Source organism: Erigeron canadensis, chromosome 9, assembly GCF_010389155.1.
Source record: "Erigeron canadensis isolate Cc75 chromosome 9, C_canadensis_v1, whole genome shotgun sequence".
NCBI lineage: Eukaryota > Viridiplantae > Streptophyta > Magnoliopsida > Asterales > Asteraceae > Erigeron > Erigeron canadensis.
In genome coordinates this window covers 5,412,191-5,434,923 of record NC_057769.1, presented here as the reverse complement: position 1 = coordinate 5,434,923, position 22,733 = coordinate 5,412,191, and the positions used below count along the sequence as shown (strand labels likewise).

The window sequence follows — 22,733 nt, the reverse complement described above, 5'->3', positions numbered from 1 at the left end:
ACCTGAATTTATTTCAATATAACATAACCTGCAATTTCTACAACTACATTTCATTTCGTGCAAACAAAACAACAAAAATGGCGACTAATTTCTGGACATCTACGCACTAGTAAGATTCCGTCTGCAATTTTTAAAATTTTAATCTTGTTACATCAATTGATGATTTTTTTTTTAGTGATATATATTATATCTATATATATAATTAAAATTGTTTTGTAGCAAAGAATTATTGGAGCAAGAAGAAGTGAATGTTGTGCATAATCTTGATAAGGAAAGAGGAATTACACTTGATGATTTTAAGCTCATCAAATTGCATATGACCAATTGTATGTATCTATATCTATATATTTATTTTATTCTGGTTTGTTTGTTTGTTTAGATGTTTTTGTGTTATTGATTGGATCATGTTTTGTATCTATATGTTTTGTGTTCGACTATGTGTTTTTTTCATCTGGATGAACTCATAAATTGTTCCTTGTTAGTCTGCATTGGTGTAGATTATGTAAACTAAACGGAAAAAAGTTTTCTTTTTTCGTTGTAAACTAAATGTACGTGGCCTAATCGGGGTATCCTCTGACCGTTTTTAAACCCTTTCCCTGGCCACCGAAAAGATGTTTACCATAGGAGGTTAGAACGTGAGACAGACACTGGGATGATGTATTGATGAATCCAATATTGGATTCTTTTGAGGCTTATGGACATGATTCAAAACTTTTTCATGTGGATGTTACGTAATACTTTATGCGAGTCCGACATTGGTCTTGGACTAGAGAGGGCTAAAGGTATATTGGATTAATCTGTAAGTTTAAGGCCTTATATGACAGACTGTGTTTTGGAGCCACAAGCATGACAAATTCCTTAATAGCTATGTAGATGAGCATTTTCATTCAAGTGTACAACCAGATGGGCGAACCCTAGGAGATCATTATGTGGTCACTTAAAACAAATCTGCGATCCATTGTGGACAAAATTGCGGTTTTGGTTGTTGAGATCTAACATTTTGCGTTAGAAGAACTAGGATTCTTGTTGTCTTTTTTTGATGTTTTACAAATTCCACTTCTTGTTTGCTCCTTCACTAGGATGATAAACCTTATTTGTTCTTTTGAAATCAAGCTTTCACATATTTTGGTTAGCAGTTAGGTCCTGTAATCGTCTGAGGCTCTGGGCTTTGTTGATTGTCACTTCTTTTTATTTTACACTTGATGGCACACTTCCAAAAACCATATATTTCAAAGTTATAAAGCTTACCATATTACGTAAATTTCTTTTAAGGTTTTTAAAAAGAGGGAACTATCCAATAGCATTATCTCTGATCAGCATGATAATGAACTTGCAGATTGATTTTATGTCTGACTGCTTGTAGTATATTTAGTAATCTTGTATTCTTTTTCTTTTGGTTTTCCTTCCAGACATTGCGAGATTGGCTCAAAATGTGAAAGTGAGGCAAAGGTTAGCCTCAAGTTGTTGCAGTTACAAATATATTTATTCTCTATATTAGCTATATTTTTCCATTTAGATTCAGTAATTAGTCATTATATTTTTGATGCATTGATGTAACTTGCTATCATTGTTAAAGATATGTACTCATGAGATATGAAACACTGACGAACACCTAATAAAATGCATTAGTAGGCTCTCATTGGTTACTATTTCAGGGTAGTGGCGACTGCTGTAACATATATGAGGCGTGTTTATACAAGGTATTTCTGATTTTCTGCTATCTCAGATACGTGAACTAATATTAAAATAAACTTTTTACAAGTGGCTGTTCTCTGGACCTTCAGGAAAAGTATGACTGAATTCGATCCACGTCTACTTGCTCCGTCGTGTTTGTACTTGGCGGCAAAATCTGAAGAAAGCACCGTGCAAGCAAGACTTCTTGTGTTTTACATAAAGAAAATCTGTAACGCTTTATCTGAAACCTACAAAATATCGTTGTCTTAAATATCATTAAATGGTTTGTGTTCGGATATTGCAGTACTAGTAACATTTACGTTTTTGTTGACTTCTTTCTTTGTAGATCCTGATGAAAAGTACCGATGTGAAATAAAAGAGATACTTGAAACGGAAATGAAAATTTTGGAAGCACTAAACTATTACCTGGTCGTGTTTCATCCTTATCGTGCATTGTCTCAGTAAGTATATCTTTTACAAGTTGTATTAATGACTATGGATGTGGTAGACTGGTAGTGGCATAATGCCTGGGCCGCCAGGTAACCTGCGCGAATGAGACAGATTGGGATCACCCAAAATGTTCTGTGACCTTTTTTGGTCAATATATTATATAGTGGTGTGTTAATTGTGACAACAAAGAAACTACATTATTACAATAGTTAACTAAGTTTTCTTTTTCTACTAAGTTATTTCTATTGTTTCAATACTGAGTTCAGTTCTTTTATTGTTTTTAATAGTAACTAAACGAGATATTATGTCCATTAAAAAGGCACTCTGGGCTTCTTTGGCCTATTTGACCCAGTTACGGCATCTGACCTGCTAATGTATAACTAACCTAGATTAATCCAGTCATAAGTAAACGGGTTAAAGTGTCACCTCGGGAGATATACTTTTGCCAATATATAGTGCTCAGTTTGCTTTTCTGTTGAACAGACTCGTTCAAGATGCTGGGATGAGTGATGCAACTCAACTGACCTGGTAAGAACTTGTTCATCAGCTAGTTTGACATTTCCTGAACATATTGCTTTTGGCTATCTTTGTCTCATTATCGTTCCAAACAATTTCATATCATTTGCTAGCACGCCTTTTGTTTTAGTCATTGTGGTGTAATAATATAATGTAAGCCTTTTGTTTTAGTCATTGTGGTGTAATAATATAATGTAAGTCTATTTTTGATCATGTCTATTGATTTTTTATAGGGGACTCGTCAATGACACATATAAGATGGATCTAATTCTTATACACCCACCACATCTGATTGGATTAGCCTGCATTTATGTAGCTAGCGTGGTCAAGGAGAAAGACAACACTGCTTGGTTTGAAAATCTACGAGTCGACATGAATTTGGTAATGCTACGTAGTCAACCTTTTGTCCATCTATTCCTAACAACATTGAATGTTACCTAAAAGTAGGTCAATCTGTATATCATCTCCAAAAGGGGTAACGGAGTAAAAACTTGGCTGAAAGTGAAACATGTGAAGTGGGTAAAACAATCCGAAATTTCCAGACTTAAATGCTTACAGTTTACTCTGTCTTATTATCAGATTTAAATTACGAAATTTAGGTTTTTTAATCTTATTTACTAGTTTACATTCTCACAGAATTTGTATTTTCTTGTAAGAGAAGACTCTTGGCTTGTTCTCCAGCCTATCTTGTCCTGTGTTGACTTGGTATATAAGTTTACTGGCTTACCCAACCACTTCATTAAGATGACATGCGGCGGAGATGTGTTCTGTTGGGCCTTTTATTATCCTGTACAGTAATGTTTCTATTTAGTACATTAATTATATATGAATCAAACAATATGGACAACCACAGTCTTTGTGTGTCGTCCACTCGTCCCAACTCCCAACTCAACCTATTTTGACATGCTTGAAAATATATGGATTTATCTGGTTACCCGACTGACCTAGATATACACATGTACCTTATGCACTTATATACACATTTACCTTATGCACTTGTATGTGCCTCTTTCTGTCATAACCGGTGATGTGTTGATCATTTGTTCGACAGGTGAAGAACATAGCAATGGAAATACTAGATTTCTACGGTACATACAAAACAATAACTGATGAGATGGTGAATGCTGCCATTCAGAAGCTCCCTTCAAGAAGATAGATCAAGTTTCACAGGTCAGGTACAACTATACAAAAAACTGTCTGTACTCTTTTATTATGGCTGGTTACTACAGTTAGTGTAGCTTCATTGTTAAAGAAATCGGTGCCGTGATCATGGTTTTGAAAGCAAAAATACCTCATTTCAGTATTTCACACATCTGAGTAATTGGGCTTGTTTGGTTTAACCAATGAGATATAAACAGCTTCTTATAGTTATACCCCTTATCACAAAATCAGATTATGTGTTGCTTGTGTGCTTATTTTTGAATGGTGATATAATGTAGGAATTTTAAAACAAGAAAATAAAAAAGATAATGAAGAAACCGGACATGTGGAAAACTTAGCATCATAATCGAAAGGGCATCAAGTTTGTATAACTAAGTATTCATCCAAACACATTTAAGTCCATAAGATATACAAGGACAACAATAACACGTAGATACGATACTATATAACATTTAAATCGATAACGTATCGTTCCAAAAAAATCGATAATGTATGATCCTTTATGCTTTAAATTTTACAACATTTGTAAAATAGTCTTGTTTAAAGTTGTACTCTGATCTAGCTCAATATAAAAAGGATTCATAATTACCTACTTGCAAATGAAACAAATCTTGACATCAATGTGTAATGACATATATTCGCGTATTCACATGTGTTTGAACCATTCACGAATTATATGTGCACAATGGTATTGATCACGTATATATGTGCATAATTCTTCATTCATTCTCGATGCCTCATGTTCACACCCGAACATCAATATTAACATATTTCTACTTTTACGTAAAATATTACAATTACTTGTTTTTTTGAATAATTTTTATTCGTTTTTTCCTGAAATAAAACTATTGCATTTTATATGAATATCAAAATATAGAAAGAAAAGATTATTAAACCGTCAAATTTCATACTATTTTTTTTTTTTTAACGTGAAAACTCATGCTATCTATTATTGGTTTTTTTTTTTTTATCTTTTGTCGTTCTTATTAGCATGAGATAGAAATAAAAGAGTTTTTTGAACGTGAACATTATAATTTGCATTTACTACGGTTTAGATTTATAAGTTACTTGTAAATTGTAAATATGGAAATAGCCATATGTAAAGTTTATTAGTAAACTTACGTATCAAAATCTTTAAATATACTAAACTAGATTAAACCCGCACGTTGTACGAGATTAACTTACGTATCAAAAATACAATAACCAATAGTTATATTATTATTTATAATTTATGATAATATTAAAATCTGTCAGATTACGACTTATTCAAACAATAAAATTAAAGTTTATAATATACATCAAAAATATATTAAAGCATGACTAATAAGTATAAATATTTATAAATATAAAAAAATGTATTATATATATTCCATTAAATATAATATAATAAATACCTTTTTAAATAGATAAACATAATATAATAAACAATCTCATTGTAAAAACAAAAATTATTGTTAAATTAGTAAAAAAACATAGTATAATTTATATAAACATTTTGTAGTCATATAGAAAATAAAAAAATAAATATTAATAATTAAGATTATAATTAGAATTGATGATTAAGATCATACATGACAACATAATGACAACTTATTAAAAATCTAATATGACAAAAACTAAAATAACACATTGGAAAAAACATATCATATGTTAGTTATATAGAGAGAAGACAAGATTATCTATACAGGTATTATATTATAAATGATAATGGAGAACATTTAAGTTATACCATAAATCATTTAAAAATATTTGATTAAAGTTTATAAGATATATCTAAATTTTTTTATTATTATTATAAGATTATAAGATATAATACATTAGTAAAAACAAATTTTAATTATTATTATATATTTATATTAGTATTAGTATGTTAATATTAATAATGAATTTGAAGATATAATTAAATAGTTAAAAGATTTAAAAAGTTAGTGTTGACCGATTTTATTTTTAATTAGGTTTTTATAAAAAGATAAAATTTTAAAGGTAAATCAAATTAAACGTATATTTTATATAGAAAAAAATGTCGTAAAACAATTTGTAATATAGGTTTAATATATAAAAATAATAAAATAATAATAATGGAATGCTTAAAATTAGAAATTAATGTAAATATGACATATAATAAAAAATCCTACATGACATTCACTCATTGTTGTCAACTAATCAAAAAAACCATCCTCTCCTATTTTTATAGAGAGAAAACAACTGACCTAATAGCTTATTAACTAATCATAACTCTCGATTTTATCAAATTGAATATTGATGATGTCATTATTAATTTAATTAAAAATTAAAAATCCTAATAATCATTATTCAAATATCTCACAAATTTTTGTAGAAAATATCTCACAAATTTACAATTTTTTTTTGTTTTACATCGATAATTTACACTTTTTACCCTTACTAAGTACTTAATTTTATAGTTATTACAATTTGTAGTTATCAACGAGAATTTTATTTTAGATTTTCATCATTTAACTAATTAAACAAATTTCAACATTTTATTTCTATTTTTTTTTCATAAAATATTTTCTTTTAATATACTAAATTAAAGACAATTGCTCAAAAAAGTTATTGACCAATCACAACTCTCGACTTCTTAAAGTTGACTTTTGTTTTCAATTTTGTTATTATAATTATACGTTTTATCATATAAAATATAAAACTAATTACTAACAAATAGATAAAAATTTAATAATGTATATATATATAAAGATTTTAAAAGTAATTATACTATTATCCTTTTCTTTGAAGTTTTTAATAATTGTCTTGACACATATAGAAAAACTAAAGCATATAAAAATGTATTTTTTTTTTAATAAGAAACACATATAGCATTGTCATTGTTTTAATTGAAATATTTAGAACATGTTTTATATAAAAATAAGATATAACTTTTAAAAGTGTAAAATAAGAATGTAATATCACCTTGTATAACAATAAATCAAATAAAATGATAGTGACCTATTATGATTTTTTTTAATATGAAAATATTGCTAAATATGTCACAATCTACAACTTTGATGGACATATTATAATTTTGTAACATTCAAATATCGTTATGTATGCCACAGTAAACAACTTTGATAAAAATATTTTAAAAAATCTTAATCTTAATATATATTATAAGACAGTTGAACTAATAACTTACTAACTAATCACATTGCTCGATTTTATCAAATTGACTCTCGCTTATTTCATCATTTAGTTTAATTATAAACTAAAATTTCTAATAATCATTATTCAAATATATGATTGTATTAATATTCGTAGAGAAAGTCTCACTAATTTACACTTTTTGTTTTTCCATCAATAATTTATATTTTTTAACCTTAAATGCTTAATTTATATTTATTACATACTATGTATATTCTGATAAGGAAACTTTAGATTGTCTACAACTGTAATACTAATAAACTTATATTTATCAACTCCTTAAAAAAAGTTATCACCAAACAATCTTCTTCTATATTACTGATGCATATCTTTTTTCAATTTGTCAAACTTAAAATTCAAAATCCACACTTACACAAGCTCATTAACAATATGAACAACAATCAAACAAATTTTAATGGGAAACAGAAAACCAAAAAAAGAAAACTTAATTAGCATATAACAGATATAACAGAAGGTAACCCAAAAATGGTTCATCATTATATGGAGTGCCAATCAATTATATGATAAAAATGGACTATCAAGAGCTACGCATCTAAATTATTTCACTATTAAATAAAAAATACATTATCGTAATGTTTGCCTGTAACATAATATATTGACACGGATGACTCAATTTATATTAATAACTCATGTCATAAGCCCTGAATACTTAACTTATATTTACTTTTAGCCATCAACTTGAGGGGATTTTTTAAAATTTTAAATCATTTAATTAATTAAAAAAATTTCAACATGTGAAGTATTGTTTATAAAAAATTATTTCAAAACCTAATGACTTATTAATCAATCAAATGACTCAATTTTATCAACCTGGTTCCCACTTATGTCATCATTTATTTTAATTATAAATAAAAAATCCTAATAGTCATTATCCAAATATATTATTATATTAGTAATTATATTAATATTTGTTGGAAAAAGTCTTATTAATTTACATTTTTTTTGTTCACCATCAATAGCATCTGCATTGTGGAATGACTACGACAAACAATTTCATCGATATGTTTCAGCTAATAATGACAGTGACAAACCTGTGATTATTGTACTACAACTTGCAAAGTATAACACTTGAAACCTTATATCTTCAAAATTATAAGCTTTTATGACTTAAATGTATGAAGATATAATATTAATATAATCGTAAGCCTCATGTCCAGTGTTGAACACGGATCTAATATCTAGTATTTTACTATAAAACTCAAAGTTTTATAATATAGATCAATTTTTTAGTACTATAAAAATTGTAAACTAAATTATAAATTTTAATAAATTAACATTTAATATTGATAAAGTTTGTAAGCCCGTGTATTTAACACGGGTTTAAAATCTAGTAAACAAAATTCAAATGAGATCCTGTTATGAATTTTGATCTTAGTATCAACCACAATTGCTATGATAATCAACAATATATTAGAAGATGATTATGATGATTATGACTAGGGCAAGCCCTAAGGAACTTTAGGTCTAGTATGCGCCGAAAGAAAAAGGCCCTAGTCTATGAGCAAAATTTTGGCCCGACGACCTAATTACCAATATATGTGCGTACGTAACGTTTTAATCATCCAATCAGAATACTTTTAGTTAATTATTAAATGTATTGATACAATACATAACATATAATAATGTAAATATATACACACAATATAACATGTATATATAATTTACATATATATGTAGGGTTTGGATATTGTAAAACAAGTATTAAAGTAAAACAAATAAGACAAGATCATGACCCTTAAATTATGGTTAAATTGATGCATGAAGATTCACAAAGCAATTGATGTAAGATGATTTTCATGATGCACGGTGATTTTCAGTGAAAAAAATCTATTGTTTTATTTGTTTTACTTTAATAATTTGTTTTATTTTACCTAAAACCTATATATGTATATATATATATTTTTTTGAAAACGAGGCCCTTAAATAACCCGATCTTGTGAGGTCGTCCACTTCGCCCCTACTAAGCCTCCATGATTATGATATTCACTATATCTATTATAAATAAGAAGATCAATACATATAATAATCACTAATATATTTAATAGGGTAATTGATGGAGTAATTCATGGCGTGATTTTGAGCTAGATTTGGTACATATATACAACAGAAACAGCTAAAATTTATATATTATTCCAAATAAGAAACAACAAAAAACTTACGTTAGTTGCAATAATGATAACAGGTGTATTCCAAATGTAAAGTTAGTTAGCTAAAATCATGGAATGTTGAATCTCAATAATGTAGCCTTCCCCATGATACTATGATAGGACAGAGATGTAAAGGTAGCGATGATTGGTGATGGTGAAGGTAACGATGATTGTGACTGCTGATGGTGATGGCGACAAGTAATGTAGTTAATCGATGTAAAGATAAGAGTTAAATGCAAGAACGGTCCCCGTGGTTTGTTTCTTTTTGCAACGGCAATCCCTCTCTTGATTTTTTTAGCAACGGCGGTCCCTGAAGACATGTTTCAGTTGCAACAAAAGTCCCTCTCTAACGGAGTTGTTAATTAATGTCGTTAAGTTTTCTATGTGAGTAGCAATAATGGTGTAATACTCTTACAATAATGGTTTTCATCACCTAACGATCGTTAAGTTTTGTTCTGGTGTTTAACGGGAGTTACGATAACTGCTACAAATTAGGTCTTTTTTTTAAAAAGGAGTTAGGTCCTTTTCTCTAACGGGTCTTAACGATCGTTAAATGCTATTTGAGTTTCTAAATTGACTTATGTTACACTTTTGTAACTAACATGAAACATTATTTCTAACTTAACAAAATCTACTTACAATATGTTCGATCCGCAACGAAGTGTTGTGTGGATTGAATTTCGTGTCAACATTCTTTTAATCTTTTTTTTGCTTTTTTTTTCTTTAACATTTTTTTGTGTTAATTTTTTTCTTATGTTTTCATTCTCTTTTTTTTTCATTATTTTTTTTTAATAACAAACTATTTTCTACCGATGAACTTACGTATCTATATGTCGATATAAATATGAACTTTACGTATATGTAGTACATGATATTTCGTATACATGTTTTTAAAGAATATATAAACACGAATATATTGTTTTGGGTTTTAATATTTACGTGCTATATTGTCAATTTTTGGGTTTTCTAAGTGATTTTTTCCACTTTTATGTTGTATGACAGATACAATTTAATGACAAATCATTAGCATTTTTGTAATCCCCATTATATTTTAATGTTGTAAAGATAATCCTGAAAACACGTTATAAATCTTGCATATTGTTGCACACAAGAAAACGTCTGAAAAATCCTATTAATTTTATATTCTACCATATACAAAAATGTAATGTCTCTCGGTACAACGCACGTATGACACATCTCGTTAAATCCAGTATATTTCATTTAAAACATATACTTGATATTGGTTTAAACACTCAAAAGCCAAATATATTAACATATTTCTACCTATAAATAATAAAATGATATAAACAAAATAAATTAAGCAAAGTTTATTTTTGGTTTAGTTCGGTTTTAATGAATCTGTTTTTCATACGAAAAGAAACCTAATTTTTAAGTTTTCAAAAAGTTAAAACTAAAAACATTTCGTATTTTAGGTTTTTGGCGTTTTATGCTTTCAGTTCGATTTTGTTCATCATCAATTAGATTTATGCCCGCACAATTCAGCGGTGGTGGGGGTAGTGGTGGTAGAGGTGGTGGTGGTGACGGTGGTTGGGGCGGCGGCGGGGATCGTGATGGAGGCGACGATGGTGGTGAATATAAACGTAATTAATGTTAAATGTGGTAATGTAATTATTTTAAGTGTTGGGGGATCGATACAGTAAATTATTTCATTAAGGGTATTATAGGTATATTAGATGAATATGTTTAAATTAGTTAATCAAGGAGAAGGGTATTTTTGGTGATTCAAATGTAGAAATTTTAAAGGAAAAAATAGGTGGTTTGTTTTATTAAATAGTATAGATTAATTAGATTTATGCCCGCGCAATGCAGCGGTGGTGGGGGTACTGATGGCAGAGGTGGTGGTGGTAACGGTGGTTGGGGCGGCGGTGGGGACCGTGATGGAGGCGACGATGGTGGTGAATGTAAACGTGATTAATGTTAAAGGTGGTTATGTAATTATTTTAAGTGTTGAGGGATCTATACTATAAATTATTTCATTCAAGGTATTATAGGTTTATTAAATGAATATGTTTAAATTAGTTAATCAAGGAGAAGGGTATTTTTGGTGTTTCAAAGGTAGAAAGTTTAAATGAAAAAAGAGATGGTTTGTTTTATTAGATAATATAGATATAGATTGATACTAGTTTGATTTCGATATCTCGATAATATTGTTGTTAATACCTAGTGGATATGAATTTCATTTGGCAAATCTATTGTAATGGGATCCACAATATCTAAATGCATCAAAAAACATATACTTTAAATACCTAATTTATTTTTTATGATCATTATCATCAACATCATATTTTTTTATATTAACATAAATATAATTACTGATGTAACCATAATTTATTTTTAATCATTATGGATCTATTTACAGAAAACAAATCTAATGAGGCCAATATTAAATGCATAAAATTTGTTCAGAGATGACACTAAATATTAAGGTTGCATAACGTGATTAGGATCAGATAAACAAAGTAGAGAGACGTGATCTTTGAAAAATTGGTGATAAATCATATTAGATAATTTATATATAAAAATGATAATTTATGAAATCATATGTAAACAATTTCAAACTTAAACATATTATATAGAGAAATTGTCACAAATCGTTCCTGTGGTTTGATTCACATTTTCATGCCTGTATTTTTTTTTTATCATTAGGTGTCCATGTATTTTTTATTTTCATTGCTAGTCGTCCTTGCCACTAACAACCATTAGTTTTCATCCTTGCTCATTCCCACCACCAGCCAAACTTCCGGCCACCCTCACAGCCTCCTGTCGCGCTCTACTTTCTTTATCCGATCAAGGAGAAGGGTATTTTTGGTGTTTCAAAGGTAGAAAGTTTAAATGAAAAAAGAGATGTTTGTTTTATTAGATAGTATAAATTGGTACTAGTTTTTTTATACCGACACTAGTTTGATTTCGATATCTCGATAATATTGTTGTTAATACCTAGTGGATATGAATATCATTTGGCAAATCTATTGTAATGAGATCCACAATATCTAAATGCATCAAAAAGTATATATTTTAAATACCTAATTTATTTTTTATGATCATCATCATCAACATCATATTTTTTATATTATCATAAATATAATTACTGATGTAACCATAATTTATTTTTAATCATTATTGATCTATTTATAGAAAACAAATCCAATGAGGCCAATATTAAATGCATAAAATTTGTTTAGAGGTGACACTAAATATTAAGGTTGCATAACGTGATTAGGATTGGATAAACAAAGTAGAGAGACATGATCTTTTGAAAAATTGGTGATAAATCATATTAGATAATTTATCTATACTATATTATAAAACAGATCTTCATTGTTTATATTTTAAGTTTCAACATTTACTTTTTTTAAAATGTCTATATATTAATTTTATATTTACCTAACACCCTTTCTCTCTCCTCAAATCTCAACCAATCATTTTTTTTTCTATCATCCATAAATCATTTCTTCCTCCAATTCATTCAAAATCTTTTATCTCAAAAGCTACATCGATAAATTATAAAAATTATATGGGTGTTTTTAAAATTTCATGCTCTTTCATTAAAGATGTCATTCGATATACTTTTGATGAATTTTTAAATCCGAGGCGAAACCCGTACGGCTAAGTCATTTGGCTATCACACTCTAGGACCTATCACACCAACCTTTTCACCGCCGCAACGCGCGGGTATTTGCTCTCGTATATAAAAATGATAATTTATGAAATCATATGTAAAAAATTTCAAACTTAAACACATTATATAGAGAAATTGTCACAAATTGTCCATGTGGTTTGCTAGATTCGTATTTCCATCCATGTGTTTTTTTATCATTAGGTGTCTCTGTACTTTTCATTTTCATTGCTAGTCGTTCCTGCCACTAACAACCGTTAGTTTTCATCCTTTAAACCCCTCATGTGCAATGCACATGAGGGCATTTTCGTCCAGCTTGTAACGATAGGGACTATCTGTGACAAAACATCTTTGAGGGGCTATTTGTAACAAAAGAGAAAAACTCACCATCTTCCTCCCTTGCTCACTCCCACCACCAGCCAAACTTCCGGCTACCCTCATAGCCTCCTGTCGCCGCTCTTTTTCACAATAAAAAACTCCAGCCATCATCCCCAATAACAATTAGGGTTTCATCATTAATCACAACCACGGAACCGTTGCCGTTGCTCCGCTACTCTACCGCTGCTGTTGTTGTTGTTTTATTTTCCAGTCACCACTACACGACTTCATAACATCCGAGGAAAGTATGAAACGTAAGTATCGATCTTCTAAACAAACCCATTTCATCTCTTTCATTCTAAAAACTCTAATCTTTTATCTTTTTGTTTCTTCAATTTCTCTCTCTCGCAGCCACGCACCACCGGACTACCATTACCTCACGACGGTTTAGAAAGAAGAAGCGACGTTCAAGCTTCAACACAGGTTGTTATAGATCTGGCCATGCTCGATTATTATGTTTTTCTCTTCGGTTTCGGTAACCAAAGTGGGGTGGTGGTTCTCGGTTTCCAACAAACTTTTTCGGCGATGGTAGGTGGTGGCCGGACGGTCAGAAGTGGTGGTCGGAGTTGTGTGGGGAAGGAATCCAAAGATTTTTTTTAATCCAATATTTTTATTACAAATAGTTCATGTGGTTACGAGCTTGATGATTATGCCCTCATGTGCATTGCACATGAGGGGTTTAACGCAACAAAATTAAAGGCTGTTAGTTTTAAGGACGGTTGACAATAAAAATGAAAAGTACAAGGACACCTAATGATAAAAAAAAGCATAGGGATAAAAATACTAATCGAGCAAACCACAGGGACGATTTGTGATAATTTCTCTATTATACAATTGCTTAAAAATATATTATAATTGATTAGCATAAACTTATAAACCATTTGGAATTTTATTAAATATTTATATATGAAGGGAAACTTTTTTGACTAAAGTTGACCCGATTTTTGACTCAATACGATCGATGTTTGCCGGATACAACTGCTTTTTACCCAATACGACCGAGTTTTACCAATGTTGACCCGATTCTAAGTCATTGACTTATCTCTAGTAAATCCTCTCTCTTTTTTTTTTTTTTTTTTATGAATAGCGAGTTAGTAGTTAACGGTTAGTATTCGAGACACTACAGTGACATCCAATCGGGCTATATGCGGAGCTCGAATAACGTATGTCTGAAATGAAACTCTGGACTCTCGACCCCCCCTCCCCCGCATAAATAATCCACTCCTATTGGCAGAGTTTTTCAAAATCAAAGACCCTACCAATAGAGCACCAACTCATTCACAGTTCAAATCCTCTCTTAGTACAACGTATCCCCCAATCGACACTATGGAGGTGGCTAAGTGACAATATAGTTGGGTTAAAATGGGTAAATTTTCGTTGGACAAGAAAAATATGAATATTGGTTTGATGAAATTATTATTTCAGATATGAGTATGAATTTGATTAAATGGATTTATACGACTATTAATTCATTATTTTATTTCATATATTTATTTATATTCTTATAAGACAAACCACGTCTTATTCTTTTCTACTTTTAAGTTTTTAAAATACTTTCTCAATTTTTAACTTTTTTTCAACGGGAAAATACATAAAAAGGTAACTTTTTTACATAAAATTCTTAAAAAGGAGAATCTATTTAGTTTTTGACTAATAAAAGGATCACATTTTTAAGAATTTCACAATAAAGGGAATGTCGTTAACTTTTAACATCTATTATTCGTTAAGTGTCACATCATTAACGACCATGTTGGTAGGCCTTAGATTTAGATCTTCAACAACCACCATCACAACTGATGCATACAATTTTATTGGATATCGAAAATGTTGGCACACCACATTTTCATCTCCACCTCCACCACCATAACCGATGTATTCTAAGCATAGATCTGGGCATGGTCGTGGACTTGTGGTTGTGGCTGTGATTTAGATTTGATTTCTGAAAAGGAAATGGCCGGAATTTTCGAAGGAAACCTAAATTTATTACTATCGGCTGAGCAATCCTTATGGTGACGGAAATCAGGAAGGCATAAAAGGTAATTAATAGAATTGTAATTTACTTAGGAAAAGAAACACACAATAATAGAAGGATGGAGGTGGTGGAAATTCGAACTTCATTGTATACGTCATTTTTGTCAGTATTCAATTGTGATATTGAATCTTCTAAAGCTTATCCTACAACGCCATGTTTGTTTGCACAATAACACTTAACATCTTCCATGTATTCAATTTTTACTTTTATGTTTTAATCTGATGTGATAATATATTAATGCAAATGTAGAATGTTAAGATAATAAATACATAGATACATACGGTAGATGTTTTCGATGATGGTGGCAGGACATTTTTGGGGTTGAGAGTTGTGGTGGTAGCCAAGATTTCTGGAGATATATGATTGATGCGGTGATGGTGATGATGAGACACTTAACGGAGAGCTGGCGTTAAAAACTAACAACATTCCCTTTATTGCGAAATTTTTAGAAATGTGATCCTTTTAATAAACGAAAACTAAATAGGTTCCCCTTATTATAAATTTTGTGTAAAAAGGTTACTTTTTTTTATGGATTTTTCCTTTTTTTCAACCCACATAAATATACTCCCAAAATGATTTTCTATCCTTTTTCATCCAAACTACGTATTTTTTATTCATTATTATCAATATTTTTACCTATAATATTTTGAATGAAATTATCTACAACATACATCTTTTAACATTTAAAATAACTACAATATTTTCTTTTACATTAATATTTATACATGTGAAAGAAGAGCTTATTCTCTCATATATACTTCTATATAATATATAGAATAGGAAGTTCACTTAAGCGCATCCGATTAATAACTACATTGTTACCCGTCGTTGTTGCCGCCAACATCTATCAACATCACCACCACTACTTTACACAGGTACTATTCTAGTTAAGACAAAAATACACATTCCTATCAACATTATAATTTGGTGCGTCAAACTAAAAACAATCATCGTCTTTCAATTATACATTTATAAAATATATAAAATATTAAAAGCCCCTTAAAAGTGTACATGTATTTAGATTTGTCCTTCAAACTAACCGAGAGACTTAATGATGATATTACAATATTAAGAGCCTTGAGGCTTAATGATATTACAATATTAAGAGGTGTTCAAAACCATTAAATCACACCAAATGGTCTAGTGATAAATATATCTGTTTGCTCACAAGAATTTTCATGTTTGAGTTTTATCTTAAGTATTCTTGGAGGTGACAACCTGTATTTAACTTTTACTTATGGAAGACCTGAATGAGTTTTTCACTCTTGATTTCTGGGTGATAAGAGTTTCTTATCGAAAGATTTAAATAAGAAATCTATTCTACAAGGGATTCTTTAGCGCGGACCTAATTACGACAACATATGTTAGACTTCTTGTAATTCGGGAGTACTTCACATCTATAAATAAAAAGAGGTGTTCAAGTGTCTAAAACTCAAATCAAAATAGTTAGCTTTTAAGAAAACATTCTGATTAATCATTCTAAACATAAAGCCATTACAATTAATTTAAAAGTAAACTTTACATGACCTGTTTTTTTTTTAAGAGAACGTGTAAAAGTTCATTGTTAGTGACAGTGTAGATGAATATCGGATTAAAGTCTTAAGGGCTTCTAATTATTTGAGAAATAACATAGAAAAGATTAATGGGCCATTGGGCTAGTATAGAAAAAAAGGGATCTCACATTCAATCATAGATTCATATCATATCCATATTCATATGGTCTCGAGCCTCGAAAGTCGACACACAATAATTTCGATCATTTGGTTAGCATGTGCATGTCCAAGTTTCTGCCCTAACGAAAATGCAATGACTTGGTATCCAAGCAATATATATAGCCTTTATATATCGATGGTTCGATGCCAAAAAAGGAAATTTTTATTGGGTTTTGTATGCAATTTCATTATTTGTTACTTTTTATTTATATATAGAAAATAACAAAAGATACATACAACCAAGATTAGTGGTTGGAAACAGGCACCCAAAACCCATAAAAGACGACATTAAAAGTTACTTTATTACATAAAAAAGATGCATACTAACATGGGAACATAAAAACATTTCTTGAGAAGAAAAATAGACAACCATTTATTTAAAGTTTTAGAGATTTTATCATTGAAATAATTTGAAAATCTAAAGCAAATGGGTGGGTCATAATTAAAATATCAATCACTATATTGGGCTATAGTTAAAAGGGGCCCAAGGACCATCCATGTTGTTTTTCAGTTTTTTTTGGAAGGGTTGGTGAATCTTAGAAAAACCAAATCGTAAATTTGACTGCTTGATACACCACCAACCTTCCCCCTAAACGAAAATACATACACATTCATTCATCTTCATCTATCTATATTCTATAATATACTCATATTTAACGACAAGTTCTTGCAGATGGGTCCCACTTTTAAGTAAAAAGAAAAATACACAACCGCCGTGACCCTTTTCTTCAACGACCAAAAAGATCCCAAGGTTAGGATTAAAGCTCCAAATAATATTCCTTCATTTTGTATATAAAAAAATATTAATATTTATATACGAGTAATTGTTAATATAATTTACGAATAAAACCACATACACTTCTATCTCTATATAAATCACATATATTGCACACATACAACACGCACACTTCTTCTTGATTTTACAACCCCATCCCTCATATCCCTAACCAGTGGCCACCTTTCTTTTATCTTATAAAAAAAATATACATATACAGAAGATATATATAATTTTGGGATCTGGGGTTTTAATATTTTGGATCTTTTTCAATAAAGTTTGAATCTTTATTGAAAAACAAGAGAAGGGTATTGATTAGATTTGGATTTTAGATCTGATTTTCAATGGGAGCTTTAGATGAAGGTCATTATAATGTGGTTTTAAAAAATGGAGTGAAGCTTTGTAGTGAATTTGAGCAAGAACCAGAAACAGTATTGTTAGCTATTGAAGATGCTGTGAAAGTTTTGTTGGAAGGTTTGGGTGAAGATATTGATAGAGAAGGTATTAAAAAGACACCTCTTCGTGTTGCTAAAGCCCTTCTTGATGGAACTCGAGGTTAGCTCATTTCCCCTGTTTTTTTAGCCCATTTCCCCTGTTTTTTTTAGCCCATTTCCCCTGTTTTCTTTAGTACTTACATAATTGTTAGTATTGTTTTGTTATTTTAATTATATTTATAAGTATCTGTTATATATAGTGTTTTGAATGTTTAATGTGATGCTTGCACTTATGAAATCACTTAAAGTTTTACTATATGGTTGCATGCATACTTGGGAGGATTTTGGATGTGAGTTTATTATAACTTTACAAGTACAAATAGTGAATAATAACTTTATGGACAACCAAATACTCACTTAAAAAGAAAGAGATATACCTTTTATGTAGTAAGTAATAAGCTGGTTAGTTCAGGTATTGTGTGCTTACTTTATTTTTTTTCCATGTTAAGGATGTGTTTTGAATGCTTGTTTGGTTCTCTATGTCTGATTAAGCACTTGGTGTAGTTACACGCATCACATTGAAAAAACTTGTCACGTCAATCACATCGAAATCATGCTGAACCGCTTTTTATTAATGTTGAACCATATTTAGAAATTAAAAAAAACACACACGCTCACTGACAGACACGGCCTTCCACACTGTGATTAATACCACACTGAGCTCCACCATGTCAGGACCACACCGGCCTTTGATGTGGTCTATGGTACCATGCCATGCTTATCCTATCTACACTGTGTGCCCTTATTGGATCACATTTGTAAATCTTTGGCTTTGGGTAAACTTAAGCCTTTCATAGATAGAAGCGTGGAGTCTGAGTGCTCGTTGTGGGTTGGCAACTTAATGGTTTCATTGAGTTAAATTGAGCCAATAATCTATGGTTGGTAGACCATTTAAGAAATTCATTGTGCTTGCTTCCTGCTTCTTTTTCACCTTCCAAGTAAAAAGTACGATCAAAATATAAAAAATTTGCTACTAGTATTATTAAGAGGTCTCAAAGCCTGCCCATGTGGGTTCAAATCTAGCTATTGTTTCACACACAATGAATTAACAAGGGCACATCAGTTTTCCGTTGACATGCCCTGTTGAATGTAGCTTTTGGATGTTTTAGAGAAAAAATTATCCTAGATTCTTACCTTAATGAAGAGTGTCTATCTAGTTCCCGAGCCTTGGATCAGATACTCACTTGTCAGAGAGTGTCTATAGTTCAGTTTTGCTTTGGCCAGCTATCTTCATATAACTCACAAATAAAATATAACTCAAAATTTATACATTACGTATATGGGTCTAAGTATCCCCCTAATTGTTGCTTACAACAGAGCTAAAGAACCATATTACTCTGGCTATATCCGCTTCTAGAATATTAAAATCTGGATCATGCTTTAGGATATTTTCAAAAAAATGTTCCAAGTTTGGTACCATAATCAGACCTATTTTTAAGTAGAACTTTTTAATTCATTAAACCTTAAACCATGCCATTTTATATCTAGTGTATTACTTTCAAGCTACATGACCCAAATTTTTATCCAACTAACGCTCTTTGTTTGGAACAAACCGGTTCTAAATCGGAACTTGATTGCTTTAGATTGGCCTGGTTCTTTCCTTCTTGGTTATTATTACCCTTCCAATTCTGATTCAGTTTGGTTTTTTAATGATGAACAGTCGTATGTATATAGCTTATTCCAATTGCCACTATTGACTATCGATGGTTCTAATATTTTCAGCTAAACCAATATAACCTACTTGTGCCCTCTTAATGTGTGATTGTCCATTTTTTATCTGTTTTGACAACATGTGCACGTTTATTACATCACTTACATTGCCTGTAAAGCTAACTATATATGTTGTGTGGTTTGCACATAACCTGAAGTTAATGATTTGATGATTTTTGGTTTCCTTTGGTCTTATCCAGGCTACAAACAAAATGTAAAAGACATAGTTCAAGGTGCTTTATTCCCGGAAGTGGGGGTAGAAAGTGGAATTGGCCATGCTGGAGGAGCGGGTGGGCTTGTACTTGTTAGAGATCTCGATCTCTTCTCATACTGTGAGTCCTGCTTACTCCCATTCCAGGTCAAATGTCATGTAGGTTACATCCCTTCTGGTCAGCGTGTTGTAGGCCTAAGCAAACTCTCTCGGGTAGCCGAGGTCTTTGCTAAACGCCTTCAAGAACCACAACGGTTGGCAGATGATATTTGTCTTGCTTTACAACACGGAATCAACCCAACAGGTGTTGCTGTTGTCATCCAGTGCTTTCATATTCACTTCCCCAATTTCCAATCTGCATTCCTCGAGTCAAATCACGAGAGATGGGTAAAGGTTTTAGTCGGATCGGGTTCTGGAACTTTTGGAAATGACGATTCCGCCGCTTGGGTTGACTTTTTTGGTCTTTTAAGATGTAGGGACATAAGCTTAGATAATATCCGTTCAAGAAGCTCCTTCAAAGATTCTTGGTGCCCTTCACGGCTTCACTCAAAAATGGGATCGATAACTACCACTATGGATAGTGCCGTGGCATCAATTATTCGGTCATTGGGTCAAGACCCGTGTAGAAAAGAACTTGTGGGAACCCCAAATCGCTTTGTAAAATGGCTTATGAACTTTAAAGATTCAAACTTGGAGATGAAACTCAATGGGTTAAGTACCATTTCCTTGAGAACCGTTGGGCATATGAATTATAAACAACACATTAGATCCGAGGTGAATCTACCTTTATGGTCACTTTGTGAACACCATTTACTGCCATTTTACGGGGTAGTTCATATTGGCTACATATCGGGCGGAGAAGTAAACCCTGTGGCGAAATCTTTACTACAATCTATAGTACACTTTCATGGTTTTAAGCTCCAAGTGCAAGAACGACTCACGAGACAAATCGCAGAGACCGTTTCACCATTGCTAGGAGAAGATATAATGGTTATGGTTGAAGCGAATCACACTTGTATGATCTGTAGAGGCATTGAAAAGTTTGGAAGTAATACCGCTACTATTGCTGAATTGGGTCGATTTTCAAACGACCCTGCAGCAAGATCACAGTTTTATCAGATGATTCCAAGCTATTCTTTGTAGCAAACTGGAATGGTGATCTCATATTTTATTAAATTCCTACAATTTTGTTGATGTTTTCGGTCCTTTTTATGGTCCTCGATGGAATCTATAGATCATGGAAGAAGAAAGCATCGCCTGTGAAAGATTGAAATGGTCTTGGTATCGGGACCATTTCTGTTGTGATCCTCTATATTTGTATCCTTCTTTTCTGGGAAATTTTTGAATTTGTAGGATAGGTGTTTTTGCTTTCATGGGTGTTACTGTAAGCTAAAAGCTAGAAAATATGTCACGAGTTATACAGGTGGTACTTGTTTGGCTCATCATATGTATTTTACTTACCTTTTTTTAACTCATAGCCAGAAAAACCATAAATTAGTGTTGCACAAATTGAGGCTTTTAGCAGTGAAATATTTTCCTGTGTTTTTGCAGCTTTACAATCTGTAGAGCCTGTATGCTAATCACATTAATAAGTCATCATAAAAGACTTAACAGCTCTGATCACTATATATCACGGTATGCTTCTTGCACTCGGCTTTCTGCATACGACCATGTGACAATCACTTGGGCAACATACGAGTGCCAGTTTGTGTTGTGCCATGAAAATCCATACCCAGTGCTTTAAGTCTTCTTTTTTTTTTTACTATCCTCAGTGTGTGAAGACAGTCGAATCAGATTAAGTGGGATTATTAAGATATAAAATGAGAAACAAGGATTTGAAAACTGATCCAATTAGAGCATTTCATGAACAATTTCTGAATTGAGGAGACCTTAAGCAAAAGTTAAACCCACAGTATCAATACTCTTTAATCGACCATTCTCATGGTTAGTCATTTGTTCAACAAGGGCCCTTTAGATGACCTATCAATCGATAGATTGTAGGCTATGTTTCTAAGACTGTGTTCGAATTGTTACTGCTTGTATATGTCCTTGTGAAAACTTATAGTTAAAACCAAGTCTATATCGTTTTAGCATAGGAGGTTTTTCCTCTAAAGAGTACGAGTGCATGAGCAATAGGTCTTACATGTAAAGGGTCCTGTACCCATGACTCAAAATTTCCTTGCCAAGCTACATGAAAGAGATTTCCGGAAGTCCACAGAAAAATTATTGCTAATTGCCCGAAATGAGAAGCAAAAATATTCTGATAAAGACGTTCCTCACTAGTTTTTTCGGTTTTCTACTAACGGCTTTAACTATAACCTCAGCTCAGTCTTTTGACTAAGATGTACGTGACATTAACCAGAATACCACCATGACTATTTCAGAATCAGTCCGTAGTCACTTCTAAGATGTTTATCTAGGAAAATTTCAACTATACATGCTTCACTTGAATATTTGATGGAATAATATTTTACGCATTATTGTTTTATGGAATTACCTTTCAAGTATTTTTGACATCACAAGTGAAAACAATATGACAGGGATTGATCAATAGATTCGATGCATCGTTAGTTTGTCTGATCCAATGATATGACTTTGCTTCTATAGCAAACATCTCTCAAGGTAAAAGCAATTCAAAACTTGCAACAAATTCTTTCTT

At 31.2% G+C, this 22,733-nt stretch overlaps 2 protein-coding genes across 12 annotated transcripts; both read left to right on the top strand.

The window, feature by feature from the left end:
* The first annotated feature begins 34 nt into the window (after window positions 1–34).
* On the top strand, window positions 35–12,173 carry LOC122581829 (cyclin-C1-2-like). 11 transcript variants are annotated; one of them, XM_043754129.1, is made up of 10 exons: window positions 35–109; window positions 220–326; window positions 1,410–1,449; window positions 1,656–1,700; window positions 1,785–1,903; window positions 2,021–2,135; window positions 2,608–2,652; window positions 2,874–3,021; window positions 3,692–3,810; window positions 11,879–12,173. In XM_043754129.1, the coding sequence occupies exons 1-9, from the start codon at window positions 78–80 to the stop codon at window positions 3,794–3,796; spliced, it is 756 nt and encodes a 251-aa protein (XP_043610064.1). In that variant the 5' UTR covers window positions 35–77; the 3' UTR covers window positions 3,797–3,810; window positions 11,879–12,173. The 11 variants fall into 11 exon arrangements, with proteins under 11 accessions (XP_043610064.1, XP_043610070.1, XP_043610072.1 ...); XM_043754135.1 differs by having other exon boundaries at window positions 3,692–3,815; XM_043754137.1 differs by lacking the exon at window positions 11,879–12,173 and adding an exon at window positions 9,251–9,591.
* A 5,604-nt stretch (window positions 12,174–17,777) lies between these two features.
* LOC122582789 (GTP cyclohydrolase 1) lies at window positions 17,778–21,545 on the top strand. Its single transcript, XM_043755227.1, has 2 exons — window positions 17,778–18,214; window positions 20,064–21,545. The coding sequence occupies exons 1-2, from the start codon at window positions 18,004–18,006 to the stop codon at window positions 21,215–21,217; spliced, it is 1,365 nt and encodes a 454-aa protein (XP_043611162.1). The 5' UTR covers window positions 17,778–18,003; the 3' UTR covers window positions 21,218–21,545.
* The last annotated feature ends 1,188 nt before the right edge of the window (window positions 21,546–22,733 follow it).

Bases quoted from the DNA above. Each gene is read 5' to 3' on its own strand.
- LOC122582789 (XM_043755227.1), top strand. From the start codon at position 18,004: ATGGGAGCTTTAGATGAAGGTCATTATAATGTGGTTTTAAAAAATGGA. The intron at 18,215-20,063 runs GTTAGCTCATTT...GGTCTTATCCAG, and splicing joins CCTTCTTGATGGAACTCGAG to GCTACAAACAAAATGTAAAA.
- LOC122581829 (XM_043754129.1), top strand. From the start codon at position 78: ATGGCGACTAATTTCTGGACATCTACGCACTA. The intron at 327-1,409 runs GTATGTATCTAT...TTTTCCTTCCAG, and splicing joins CAAATTGCATATGACCAATT to ACATTGCGAGATTGGCTCAA. The intron at 1,701-1,784 runs GTATTTCTGATT...CTGGACCTTCAG, and splicing joins ATGAGGCGTGTTTATACAAG to GAAAAGTATGACTGAATTCG.